At 38.8% G+C, this 14760-nt stretch overlaps 1 protein-coding gene across 1 annotated transcript; it reads right to left on the reverse strand.

The window, feature by feature from the left end:
• Positions 12008–12403, reverse strand: LOC109948106. Its single transcript, XM_020560035.1, has one exon. The coding sequence runs from the start codon at positions 12401–12403 to the stop codon at positions 12008–12010; it is 396 nt and encodes a 131-aa protein (XP_020415624.1).

A 14760-nucleotide genomic window follows, 5' to 3' on the forward strand; every position in this document is an offset into this window, starting at 1 on the left:
GGCTGTTTTTTTTTCAAGCACTTGATTTCTTTCACCAAGAATTTTTAGTTGCAAAAATTATTTTTTAAGCACCGCACTCCCAAATGCTACCTAAGTCTCTCTCTGTCTCCTCACTCTCCCTTTCCCTCCCCCAACTAAGTCTCTCTCTCTGTCTCCCTCTCCTTCCCCTGAACCTTAAAACCTCTCACACTCTCCCTAAGAATCCAAAATGAGGAAGCTTCCCTTCATTCTTCATGTTTCCATAACTTCATCATGCTCTTTGTACTTACCACATCTATCTACGCTCTTAATCACAACATCCTCATCATCCACATAGCGGGCTGCAAAGAACAAACTAAAAATCAAATCGAGTCAATTTACATTCTTAACTAATATTTTCAATTCACATGACGAATCACTAACCTAATATGAAGTCTCCAATCTTACAAACACCACCATACCTAAAGACATAAGCATACATCGGTGCAATCACTCATGTGTCAAGTACGCGCTCAGCTATTGGGTTTTATAAATAAAAACAATTATGGCTAACCAGGAGTTAAAGGCATTTGGTTAAAACAAGAAGCAAAAACAATCAGACGCTCATCCAATTCAACTTCACCCACGAACATCTATCGTCTTGTATCTCTCTTAACGGGGGTAAGCCATTAGCACTAGCTATGTAGGGATTACAGGGATTACTAGACAACTCATCAAACCATTTAGAATTACAAGCCATATGATCCGAAGCACCAGTGTCAATTATCCAAGTATTGGAACCAGTACCTAGAATAGTCTAAGAAGCACATAAGTTTGCAGATGGCACCTGGGAATTTGTCTCCCCATAGTGCAAGCAACCTTGGGGCCATACATACTAGCTTTATAGTCAATAAACCAATCGGGATAACCCCTCTCCTTAAAACATTTCTTGGAGCAATGATCACCACCACAAGAGATGGATATGTAAAAAGAAATGTGTAGAAAAAACTACCTATTCGGGTAGTGTGAAAGCTACCATAAACATGGATATGTAATTGTCTATGCTTTATGGCGAGGGCTACCTCTCGTATAGTGTGAAAGCTACTACATAACTTATGCGTAAACTCATTTCTCTTCTTTAAAAAAAATGAGGAAATTAAGGGGGGAGGACACGACTCTTCAATATTCCTTTAAGGGGATCTGATATTTAGGGGGAGTCTTATCATAATTATGTAGTCTGCTATATGTGAAACTTAAGAACTTGCTATGCACACATAGTCGAAGAAAACTTTCTATCATCTCTTAAGTCGATGTTTCTTTGGATTGCTCTCAAGCATTTCGTGCTCATCATTTGCCTTATTGTTCTTATAACTTATGCTCTATGATGTGAATCCTTCATCTTTTTTTTTAAACAAAGAAAAAAAAAACACCATCATGCATCATCTGTGTGTTGTTTTTTATTTATTTCCTATAGCATATATTAAGTGGGAGTTTTGGTCCAATTCCTCAATTTTGTTTAAGTCCCAAAATATCAAAACCTCGGTTCTGGCGCTTGATGTAGAATCATGAACACCTGAAAAAAAAAGTATCCAAAAATCAAAATCACGAACACCTGAAAAAGAGTTTTCTCTCCTAGCTATCTACTTCTTTTAATCTTAGTTCAAATAAACCTAGTGGATGATGTTTCTCTCCTAGATTTATCCAATTATCTAGATGCAAAGTTCCTAGTGGTGATTAAGCAATAGGATTTCAAACTCAGAATAAAATTCACACAAAGTTTAAAAATTTAACACAAGATATAATTGAATAGAAATCAACAAAGTACTACGCAAATAATCATATCTTGGCTTCATCATAAACCTTAGAAAGAAATTAGTTACACATAGTTGTAAAATAAGAAAAGACATAAAATAAAATAATAAAACCTGGAACATGGTGGCTTGCCCAAAAATATATCTTCTCTTTTATCTCCACCCCCTTCTCTAGAGACCTAGGGCAACCTTATATAGTGCAAAATACCTAAACCCTAGTCTCAAAAGGTCTGGAAAAACTCTCCTAAAATAAAACAAAACCCTAAACAATTATAGAAACAAACTAGGAAAGAATTCTTTTTTGACTGGGACACATGTTAGCTGACTTGCACGAAATCTTTAGGGTTGTTCCTATAAAATTCTGGAATAATATGACACAATTAGCTTTATCTATTAGCTTTCCAACCATATATTACACGCCAATAGGTAAAATTAGAAAAGTCTTCAAGTCTTCAATCTCCTACAGAAGTACAGTTCTGAAGGGATTGCATCTTAGGTTGTCTTGACTTGCAATTCTGGAACAATTGGCTTCATAGACAACTATGAAAATTTGACATAATAATCTTCAATATCTTAGCTTTCTTCTCCAATTGCCCTTGCACTAAAACTCCTTCAGAAAATTGATTTTCCATAAAAACCTTCTAAGAGCATAGAAAAGTTGAAAATAAGAAAAGTAAAGTAATAAGGCTCATTTTAATCAACTTTCTCAACAAAAAAAATAAAAGGTATAAAAATATAAGAAATAAGGCACTTATCAACGCTCGAGCGCCTGAGTTTCGCACAAACAGAGCATTTTTTGAGGTTTTGCAGCTCGAGCGCTTATTTTTTATGCTCGAGCGGCCGTCGCGTTTTTTCAAGTTTAAACTATAGTTCTAGCGGCAGTTCGTCGTTCTTCTCACTTCTGTTAAAGCGCCTCATGTCCCTTTTCTCCTTTTTTTTCTTTTTTTTTTCTTCGGATTTCACTACAAAATCTTCCAACTTTGTTGCGCCAATGTGATTTCTCGAGGTTCTCCCTTATCCTTACCCTCAATTTCTTGCTCTTCAGTCTCAACATTTGGATTTCACTTTCCCCTGTTGATACCTCTAGTCATTTCCCAATTATTCTTTTTTGTGAAGATCATTAGTCATTCCGTGTGGATTTGAGGCCATCATTTTCGAACATTTGGGTTCCAGGCTCGAATTTGGTCTTCAAAAGGAAAGCATTTTGTTTGTTTTTCACACTCACAAATTCTTTCGCTTTTGAGACTCTTTTTTTTTTTTTTTGGTTGCTTTCCATTGCTTTGGATTTGATTAGTGTTGGATTCCTTACTACATTTGGTATGTTTCTCTTCTCTTTGTGTTTTTTGTTTTTGGCTATGGATCACTTATAACTTTTGATGTTAGGTGTTGAAACAAAAAAATTCGGCCAAAAATTTTTAATAATTTATTTCAAATAAAAATTAAATGATAAATGCAAGCCAACATGGGTTCCCAAAATTTTGGGATATCTATTATGTTTCAAATTGGTGAGATAATAGGCCTAAAAGGGAGGCTGAATCTGATCACCACTTATTTAAAAATCAAAAGTGTTGTTTGTTGAGGGGAGTCTTATCTAGTTGGCCTATAAAAAGGCTACAACCGAAAAAAGAAAAGAAAAAAGGGAGAAAGCTGACGACAGATTAAAAAAGACTGCTGGAGAAATTAGAGCAGTGCAAAGAAGAGGAAAAAATTGCTACAGGTATAATGCCATCTCTATTTTCTTTTCTATGTTGGGCATAACATGCCACAAATCCATAGGTGAGTAACCCGAAATTATTTGGATACAAATCCATGGGTGAGAAACCCTGAAATTACTTGGATGCAAATCCATGGGTAAGTAACCCCCAAAATTATTTGGATGTAAAGATCCATATGAGTGAGAAACCCAGAACCTCTGCAGATTAAAAAAATATGGGAAAATGGGTTCAAAAGATCCATGACAATTGCCAAGGAAATGGGGTCCACAGATGCAAATAAAAAAAGGGGTTACACCTCTACCTCTTAGACACTTTAACCCAATTATCTCCCTCTCAATTTGAGAAAACTGTATCAATTGCTTTTTTTTGTTTGAGTACAATGCATCAAAAGGAAAAGAAGAAAGAAGTTAGCTGTCTTCCAAGAAAACAAGATAGAAAACAACCAAACAAAACAAAAACCAAAAAAAAGGAAAAATGTTAAGGCCATATGGCTTTAGGAGAAACTCATTTGGGTTGTACATAAACAAGAAGAGATGGCAACAGGGTTTTGAATTTGTGTTGCTGTGTTAGAACAAGGAAAAGAATGGAGTAGTGGGGGCCATGCCGCATGGTCCATTCTTAATAACCTTCAATTCTCTTTGAAGACAAGAAAAAGGGAAGTAAAAAAAAAAAAGACAAACAAAAAAAGAAGAAGAAGAAAGTGGCATTAGCCACTTAGTTTGAGTTTGCATATGGACAAAGTACAGGTTGTAGACCAATATGGAGAAAAGTAAAAGTGGCACCTTTACTCAACTCTTTCTTCTTCTCTGTCTAGCAAATCACGCAGCCCTTTTGGAATTTGTTTTATGTTGGATCGCATACAAACAGAGCAATAAAAGACAAAGGAAAATAGGGGGCTCAACTAAAAGAAAGAAAGAAATAAATAAAGTCTGATGAGGGGTTGGCCACGTTGCATACACTTTGTGTTTTGTGTTTGTGTGTGCAAACAATCAAAACACAAGATGGGTTTTGGTGTTTGTAAACAAACAAAACAAAAGATGGGTTTGCTTTAAGTACTGGAGAGAGTCTGGTGCAATTGTTCTCCAATTTTATAAGGGCTACACTTCCTTCACATGTCCAATTCCTTTGCGTCTCTAATTCCTGAAGTCCCAATTGGATTATGACTGATCCACCTTAAGGATGAGCTTCATGCTGGTTTTTTTTTTTTTTTTGTCACGAAAACTACAGTTGTGAATCAATTTATATTCATGCGTCAGTCAAAATAACAAGGCCCGAAACAGATTAATGGGTTCTTTTATATTTGCACATTAGTTCTCAAAAGCTCAAAATATTTAATGGGTGATGCAAATAATTACCCATTAAATTTATAGAGACCCAAATTGCCTATTATATGGTTCATGGATCAATTTTAAAAATCATCATAGCCATATTTGGGTCCAAGTGCAAATGTCAATTTTAAAAAATTAGTGGAAGAGGTGGGGCCTTGGCCACCAAAAAGGCTTCACGTTGTGAGCGGCGACGGGTGGATTTGACCGCCGTATCATAACAACTCCGGGCATCAAGTTGGCCGCCTCACACTGTGCCCGTGCCATAGAGAGTAGGGAATTTTAGCATCAGCATGTGTGTAGAAATGAATACCCTCATTGTGCTAAAGTTGGGTGTCCAAGGATGACGTTATAGGTAGTGAGACAATCAACGATTAGAAAATGAGTGGTAACCGTGTCATGCTTAGGTGCCGAACCAATTGAGATCCGAAGGTGCCCTATGGGTTGGACAACATCTCTGGAAAAACTCACGAGGAGTATGATAAGTTTGTGGTGCTAATTAGTATGAGGAAGGGTATCGGGTGGCGAAGATTTGTGATGCTAAGGAGGTGGTGGTGGATAAGTTTCGCATTCTCCGAAAGCTTCGGAATGGTAAGGCTCCCAGTCCTTAGGGTGATAAGTTTCCCAATTGTCAGAATCACCAACCTCCTCCTAGAAATGGAGATGGGTAGGCTTCGGCGGAGCTCCAAGATGCGATCCTGTAATCCTTGTAAATATACAGGAATCTGGATGGGCTTTGGCTGAAGCTCTGATATGCGATCCCTGCAATCCTTGTAAATCTTGGTTGGGGCATTAGGTAGGTCATTTGGTGGGGAAATTTGGAGAGGTCATGACTTTGTTGCTTCAAGATGAAGGTGGCCTTTGCCTTTGTCAGGCCTAGACTGCGTTAGAGCACTGTGAAGAGAGACAACTAACTGGTTTGGTAGGGTTCGCTCGATACCTTGGGTGGTGTCATGTTGGGTGAGTTGGTGGTGAGTATTCTCCCAGTTACGCTTCAAGGTTCGACAGTCATGCTGTAACTCGACATTTTTGGTATGGAAAAAGTCGTTGCTCTCCTTCATTTTGTCAACATCGGCACGAAGACGCTCCACTTCGGCCTAGAGGTGCACGTCAGTTGAAGGTTTCCTTCTGGAGAACTCCATATGAGGGTATGGTATTAAGTGTCAAGGTTAGCATCGCTCGGCATTTTGGAGTGTAATAGACTGAAAAGGCGACAGGGCCAGATAGGCAAATGAGCTAGCAAAACTAGTAGAGGTGTGAGATTCAGAAGTCGGGTTCCCACAGACGGCGCCAAATTGTTAATGCCTGAAATCGAGTGTCAACTTAGATGAAAGAAGTATGGGATCTTCAGCAGGATAAACAGTTGTGAACCTTCGGCAAGATGAGATCCTACAAGAGAAATAAGGATGAAGCAATTGTTAAGCTTTGGGCACCGATGTGGTGCCTGACGAAGGTTCTTTGATTCTTAAGTCAACAAGTGTGGGATGTACAGTAATTTTGGCAAAGTAACAGTAAATGTGAAAAGTAGTTACCTCCTTTTACTTGGGTACTATTCCTCTTTTATAGAGAGGTGAAAGTGGGAATTTGCAAAAAGTTTCAATGTGGGACTTTGTGCAAATCACTACGGTGGTGACATGTGTCTAAGTTTTAGGTTTTAGGTTTTGTAGCTGGATCATGATGGTGCCATCAGTTTTACCTTCGGCATGTTATGGGCCTAATTGTGCTTCGGTCCTCTAATGTTGAATGCACTCGGTTGATTTGGGTATAAACATAGACAATTCTAGAACAAAAAATAGCGTAATTCTCAACTTTTATCGTATTAATATTTTCTTATATTAATTGTTGTATCGATTTTAATTTACTTACTTTTGATACAGCACTTGGTGCCTCTTCATCATATGTTTCTGCTGCTAGTACTTCAAATACCAGAGGTAGGGACTTGGATGAAACACCATCCGTGGTTGCTGTTGCTACCTATGGCAGGAGTATTTTGGAAGATGAACAGTAGCCTAACTTTCACCTATTCAAGGAGGAAGATCTCTCAAAAATAGTTATCCAGCTCAAATTTAAACTACTAGTTTTGAATCATGAGAAGCCTAAAGAGTTATTAAAATTTAGAATTCATAAGCATAGGAACAACGATGTGGTGCTATTGTGGCTTCCCAACCGACATACTAACCTTGCACCTTTGGATAGCGATCTTATTAATGAGCTACCCATCAAGATTACAATTCTGCAAACGGTATACCCAAAGTCTGAAGAGATTTTTCAATAATAGGAGGTATGTATTAATTATATACCTTAATTTTTGAACTATAACTCCTTATTTATTACCTCCAACCTGTTCATTTAATTTGCATTGGTTGGTTCAATCACACATCAGTTTAATTGAATTATATATATATACATATATATTAAGGTATAGGTGGTTCTTTGTATTCGGCAATTAGGAATGTTTGCCTGGACAGACCATTAGCAAACATGTGCCTAACCATTTTCAATCAATAGGTCTTTGGTCATACCTTTTTGATGTGTTGATTTTGGTGCTTGCATGTGCTTGTTATATGAATTATCATGCTGCCGAAGCGGTAAAATTGAACTAATCAAATTTTTTTTTTGTAGGTTCTGTGAAGTGCGGACTATCGAATTAGAGGGAGGAAGAGATAGAGTTGGTGAGAACACTGGTTTCGGCAAAAAGGCTAGAGTTCATGAATTTGTTGACGCCGAATCTCTTTCTTGAATTGGGGTTGCTGCAAGAAAATAAGTTGTGTTTGTTCGGTGTCTTTGTTTGGTACATATATACTGTTGACTAACTTCTTGTTTGTGGGGGTGGCAGTGGCAAGGATTCCGAAAGGGGTGACTACAGTGGAGTAGTCACTAAAAGTGGTGAAGATTGATGAAGAGAAGAAGCAACATAAGCTCACGAAGAGATGGGAGAAGTATAAGGCTGCCGGGGCCAAAAAGGCCGAAGAGAGGCAGGCCAAGGGCCCAAAGGGAGAAGGCAGGAGGTCGTGCTGTCGGTAAGCGAACTCGGGATGACGACGACAAGCTAGTGGCAGCAACCTTGGACAATAAGAGGAAGGAGTTGGAAACGGCCATTCGAGACATCATGGGCGAGTCAGGGTACCTCCTTTTGATTTAGAGCCCCTGCCAAAGCGTTTGCTCGGCATATAGTTCCTAGTGAATGCTGAGGACATTGACTTTGCCACGATTCGGTGATAGAAGAATGAGGTGACGTTGGCGATGCATCGTTAGTAGGTGCTCCTAGTGATTGTCTTCCTCATCGGGGTGAAGATCGATGTGGAGAAGTTGGGTCAGACCAAAGACACCAAATTCTTTGACTAAGTGCAAAAGATAGTCTTGTGCATCACCAATGTCAGTGCCTGAATTATTGAGTTAGTGTTTGCTATCTTTAACTATTGTGTGGCTAACTGTATAATTATCTATGGGCCTTTAGGGAGATGTATCTGACCATAACTAAGGCGGATAAGGAGGTGGCACAGGCGATGGGGTAGATGGAGACGGCGAAGGCACTATCATTGAAGCCCAGGCCACGATTAAAAAGAAGAACGCGCTACAGTTGAAGACCCATATCTTGGAGAAGGAACTGAAGCAGGCTGAGCGAAAGCTGGAGATTAACTTGGATACCATCGGTGTGCCTCCTCATATTCCTCTTGGCAAGGAATGGGTGTTTGCCTCTCCGTCTTCTGCGGATGCAGCTGTTTCACTTGTTGTTGAGGCTGAGGAGGGTGTCGTTGGCTGTGGTAGTTGTGGGGTCCAGGTGGTTGGCCCTGCGGCTTGGGAAGTTAAGGGGAGAGGATGCCGAAGCCTGAGGGCTTTGTTTTTTTTTCTTTCTTGTTTTTGTATATAACATTGTTGTATCTTCTATAAACAGCCTGACAGTGCCGATGATACTTATGTATAGATATTTTGTCCTACCATAAGGCGGGGTTATGTTTGGTATTTGTATCATAGCATGTTGTATGCTTGTTTTAACAAATGTCTTGCTAAAGGTTAACTTGTGTGAGTACAAATGAGCCAGAGTAAGGCGTTTCCTTTAGGTAGGTGCCGAAAGGCATAAGTACATATGATACTTTGTTTAAAGCGTAAGACATAAGTGCCGAAAGCATAGGAAAATATGATAACATAGGTGTCAATGATAAAGACCTAGGCTCGTTCATTTGTGGTACTACTTAAGGTGATCAACATTCCACGAATGAGGCAGGGGTTTACCATTGGAACCTTGATCACTTCATAGGGACCTTTCCATATTGGTTCGAGGGTACCTGCGGCTGCGTTTTTGGTGGCTAGCAAGACCTTACGCATGACCCAATCTCCAGGTTTAAAGGTACGAGGCTTCACACTAGAGTCATAATATGTAACGAAGCACTACTTATAAGCAAAATTGCTCATTTGGGCCTGGTCACGAAGCTTAGTGATGAGGTCAAGGTTCAGGGCCAATTGCTCGTCATTTGCATCATATGCTGATGTTTGGTGGAAGGGTTGGTTGATCTCTACTGGTACAACAGATTCGGTATCGAAGGAAATAAAGAAAGATGTTTCTTCGGTAGAAGTGTGAAAAGTGGTGCGATAAGACCATAGGACCTCTGGAAGTAGGTCCAGCCAATAACCTTTGGCTTTGTCGAGCTTTGTCTTCAAAGTCTTTTTTATGATCTTGTTGGCCATTGGACTGGGGATTGGCTAGAGAAGCGAAACAAAGACGAATCTTGAGGTTAAAGCAGAATCAAGTACATGGAGAAACGCTGACACTTGTCTTTCTCGTGTTTGTAAGGAAGCTCTGAGCCTTTGAAACATCAAAGGCCCTTAAAATTATATGAAAACTTCTCTACGTTTGATTAGGGTTGAATATGATGAGCATGGTGTACTTATTAAAATTATATTTATTTCACAATTCCATGTATCATTTTTTGTGATTTTATATTAGGATAAATTAGTAATTCAATAAATACTTTGATAGTAGGGTGTACTCAGTTAACTTTAGGGTTCGTTTAGCAGCACTCTTATAGTTATCACAACACGTAATGAGTAGAAAAATATAGATTTGATGAACTCGGAAACTTTTTACTTATTATTATATGGTCCTGATTTTTTGGTATTGGAATTTGATCAGGAGAGCAAAAATGGTTAAAGAGGTTTGTTCATGACAATGTCCTCCATCCTCTTTGTACTCTAGGTATAATTGCTCGTATGGCTTTGATAGTTCTTTCGATACCGTGTATGTCGTGTATGTATCAATTGAACAAGGAAGCTTGAGATATATCCTCGCAGGCAACAATGTCACCTTATCTTGGGACAACCAAATCTCTATAGTTGTTCAAGTGGCGAGGGGACTGGCTTTTTTGCATAGTGTGCCAATGGAATATATACCTTATTTTAAGGATGCTAATATCCTCCTAGGCCGGGTATTTAAATTCATTTTTTAAATCTCAATTAACTATATATATTATATTAGGGTTACCCTTAATTATATTAGCTAACTGTGTTTTGTTTATTTTTTGCAAGATTTTAAAAGGCTGTTAGGGCCAAAAAGGCCAAAGAGAGGCAGGCCAAGGGCCCAAAGGGCACTGTGAGAAGGCAGGAGGTCATGCTGTCAGTAAGCGGACTCGGGATGACGATGACAAGCTGGTGGCAGCAACCTTGAACAATAAGAGGAAGGGGTTGGAAGCAGCCATTCGAGACATCATGGGCGATTCAGGGTACCTCCTTTTGATTTAGAGCCCCTGCCTAAGCTTCCGCTCGGCATATAGCAGTTATTCCTAGTGGATGCTGAGGACATTGATTTTGCCACGATTCGAAGATAGAAGAATGAGGTGACGTTGGCGATGCATCATTAGGAGGTGCTCCTAGTGATTGCCTTCCTCATCGGGGTGAAGATCGATGTGGAGGAGTTGGCTCGGACCAAAGCCACCAACTTCTCCGACTATGTGTAGAAGAAGAATCCACCACCAATGTAAGTGCCAGAATTATTGAGTTAGTGTTTGCTATCTTTAACTATTGTGTGGCTAACTGTATAATTATCTATGGGCCTTTATGAAGATGTATCTGACCATAGCTGGGGCGGATAAGAAGGTGGCACAGACGAAGGGGCAGAGGGAGACGGCGAAGGCTGCTATCGTTGAAGCCCAGGCCACGATTAAAAAGAAGAATGCGCTACAGCTGAAGACCCATATCTTGGAGAAGGAACTGAAGCAAGCTGAGCGAAAGCTGGGGATAGCAAAGGAGGCTCTTGCTAAGGCTAAGCGAACAAAGGCAAAGGAGGTGGCCGTGACCTGTACCCAAGCGGTAGAGGAGTACAAGGCGTCGGAGGAGTTTCGAGGCCTTATGCTGGTGGGGATGGTGGAGAAGCAGTTGGGCTGGGAGAAGCTCATAGTGAGGTTCAACCCTACACTGGAGATTAACTTCGATACCATTGGTGTGCCTCCTCATATTCCTCCTGGCAAGGAATGGGTGTTTGCCTCTCCGTCTTCTGCAGATGCAGCTATTTCACTTGTTGTTGAGGCTGAGGAGGGTGTCGTTGGCAATGGTGGTTGTGGGGTCCAGGTGGCTGGCCCTGCGGCTTGGGAAGTTGAGGGGAGAGGATGCCGAAGCCTGAGGGCTTTGTTTTTTTTCTTCTTATTTTTGTATATAACATTGTTGTATCTTCTATGAACAGCTTGACAATGCCAATGGTACTTATGTATGGATATTTTGTCCTACCATAAGGCGGGGTTATGTTTGGTATTTGTATCATAGCATGTTATATGTTTGTTTTAACAAATGTCTTGCTAAAGGTTAACTTGTGTGTGTACAAATGAGCCAGAGTAAGGCGTTTCATTTAGGTAGGTGCCGAAAGGCGTAAGTACATAGGATACTTTGTTTAAAGTGTAAGACATAAGTGCCGAAGGCATAGGAAAATATGATAACATAGGTGTCGATGGTAAAGACCTAGGCTCGTTCCTTTGTGGTACAACTTAAGGTGATCAGTATTTCACGAATGAGGCAGGGGTTTACCATTGGCACCACAGAGCTGATAAGTGCCGGAGCAACAAACCTTGATGACTTTATAAGGACCTTTCCATATTGGTTCGAGGGTACCTTCAGCTGCGTTTTTTGTGGCTAGCAAGACCTTACGCATGACCCAATCTCCAGGTTTGAAGGTTCGAGGCTTCACGCTAAAGTCATTGTATTTAACGACGCACTACTTATAAGCAAAATTGCTCATTTGGGCCTGATCACGAAGCTTAGTAATGAGGTCCAGGTTCATGACCAATTGCTCGTCATTTGCTTCGGCATCATATGCTGATGTTTGGTGGAAGGGTTGGTCGATCTCTACTGGTACAACAAATTCGGTACTGAAGGAAATAAAGAAAGGTGTTTCTCCAGTAGAAGTGTGAAAAGTGGTTCGATAAGACCATAGGACCTCTGGAAGTAGGTCGAGCCAATAACCTTTGGCTTTGTCGAGCTTTGTCTTCAAAGTCTTTTTTATGATCTTGTTGGCCATTGGATTGGGGATTGGACAGAGAAGCAAAGCAAAGACGGATCTTGAGGTTGAAGCAAAATTACTTAAATTTGGCGTTATCAAATTGTCTGCCATTGTTCGTGACAATTGTCCGGGGTATGCCAAAGTGACATACTATATTTTGCTAAACAAAGGTTTCAATGCGAGCGACTGTGATGGTAGCTAGGGCTTTAGCGTGTTATAGGCCTAGCTACGTACCGGTAGTTGGGATCATGATGGTGCCATCAGTTTTACCTCCGGCATGTTATTGGCCTAGCTGCACCCTGGTCTTCTAGTGTCAAATGCACCCGATTGATTGTTGTATAAACATAGACAATTCTAGAACAAAAAATAGCTTGAATTTAAAAAGTAACAATGTGCTTTTCTTGTTGTCCATACCTGATACTTATCAACTTTTATCTTATTAATCTTTTCTTATATTAATCATTATACCAATTTTAATTTACCTACTTTTTGATACAACACGTGGTGCCTCATCATCATCTGCTTTTGCTACTAGTCTTTCAAACACCAGGGGTGGGGACTTGGATGAACACTCTCGGGGGTTGCTGCTGCTGCCTATAGCGAGACTATTTTGGAAAAGGGACAACAACCTAACTTTCACCTATTCAAGGAGGAAGATCTCTAAAAAACAACTATCTAGTTCAAATTTAAACTACTAGTTTTGAATCGTGAGAAGACTAAAGAGTTATTAAAATTTAAAATTTGTGAGCATAGGAACATCAATGTGGTGCTACTGGGCTTCTCGACCGACATACTAACTTTGGACCTTTGGATAGCTACCCATCAAGATTATAATTCTGTAGGAGGTACACCCGAAGTTTGAAGAGGCTTTTCAACAATGGGAGGTATGTATTAATTATATACCTTAATTTTTTAACTATAGCACTTTATTTATTATCCAACCTGTTCATTTTAATTTGCATTGGTTGATTCAATCATACATCAATTTAATTGAATCATTATGTTATATATATATTAATGTATAATATATTTTTATCCAATTAATAGTAATATTATAGCCAATAAATTAATTATTGTAATTATCTTAATTAGCGCTGGATCTTTTTTTTATATTATTATTTATTACGTTTTAGCACTGGACCTGGAGGTAGATTAATTAATTATTGTAATTATCTTAATTAGCGCATGTCCTCGTTTTTTAATTCCAAGATGTGAAATGAAAAGCAAACTCTTGCATGAACAGAGATTTGATTTTCTAGAAATTAAAACATATGTTATTAAATCATTTTGTTTGAAGACAACTTAATTATTTTCAAAAGTGAACTTGTAAATCATGAAGATTGGGTTTAATCCTCAAATTTGGTAACTTTGATACAAGTAAGGATTAAACACAAATACTGTTGATGAAGATTTAATAGTCAGATATGAATGATTTTATTATATGTGATCAATTGGCCTATTGCTTGATTGTGCATTATAGTTAGAGTGCTACTATTTTAATCAAAATGTAAAATTAACTAAATACATCCTATTTAACTACCAAAATACCCCTGGTACAACTTAATATACTCTATCACACAACACCCTAATACCAATCCTAAACCAGGTTTCTCTTTTTACATGAATTTGAGCCATCTTTTCAGATTTTGGGTTCGCATCAAAATCTTTAATTTCGAAAGCTGTTGTGGGAGTAGATTTGCTAGCTCCTTCAATTTGAAGCTCGAATCTTGTAAATCCTTGTGATTTTCTTCGAAATATGTGGAGGGGACTCAAAAATCTCTGTCAAATTACTAGTGAAATGCATCATCACCAGCCTGAAATCCTTGAGAATTTTGGATGCTTCTAAGTTATAAGAAAAGTTTAAACCCTAGGATTTTAAATTCATCCACTTCAACTTTATTGTATAGATGATGTTGAGCTAAGAAGTCAGACTGGAACAAACTTTTTCATTCAAATATGGCTACCCATCTTTTGCATCATGAAGAATCAAGTAAATGGAGAAACGCTGACACTTGTCTTTCTCGTGTTTGTAAGGAAGCTCTGAGCCTTTGAAGCATCAAAGGCCCTTAAAATTATACGAAAACTTCTCTACGTTTGATTAGGATTGAATATGATGAGCGGGGTGTACTTATTAAAATTATATTTATTTCACAATTCCATATATCCTTTTTTGTCATTTTATAGGATAAATTAGTAATTCAATAAATACTTTGGTAGTAGGGTGTACTCAGTTAATTTTAGGGTTCGTTTAGCAGCACTCTTATAGTTATCACAACACGTAATGAGTAGGAAAATATAGATTTGATGAACTCGGAAACTTTTTATTTATTATTATATGGTCCTGATTTTTTGGTATTGGAATTTGATAGGGAGAGCAAAAATGGTTAAAGAGGTTTGTTCATGAAAATGTCCTCCATCCTCTTTGTACTCTAGGTATAATTGCTCGTATGGCTTTGATAGTTTTTTTG

The sequence above is a fragment of the Prunus persica genome, chromosome G3 (genome assembly GCF_000346465.2).
Source record: "Prunus persica cultivar Lovell chromosome G3, Prunus_persica_NCBIv2, whole genome shotgun sequence".
Classification (NCBI taxonomy): Eukaryota; Viridiplantae; Streptophyta; class Magnoliopsida; order Rosales; family Rosaceae; genus Prunus; species Prunus persica.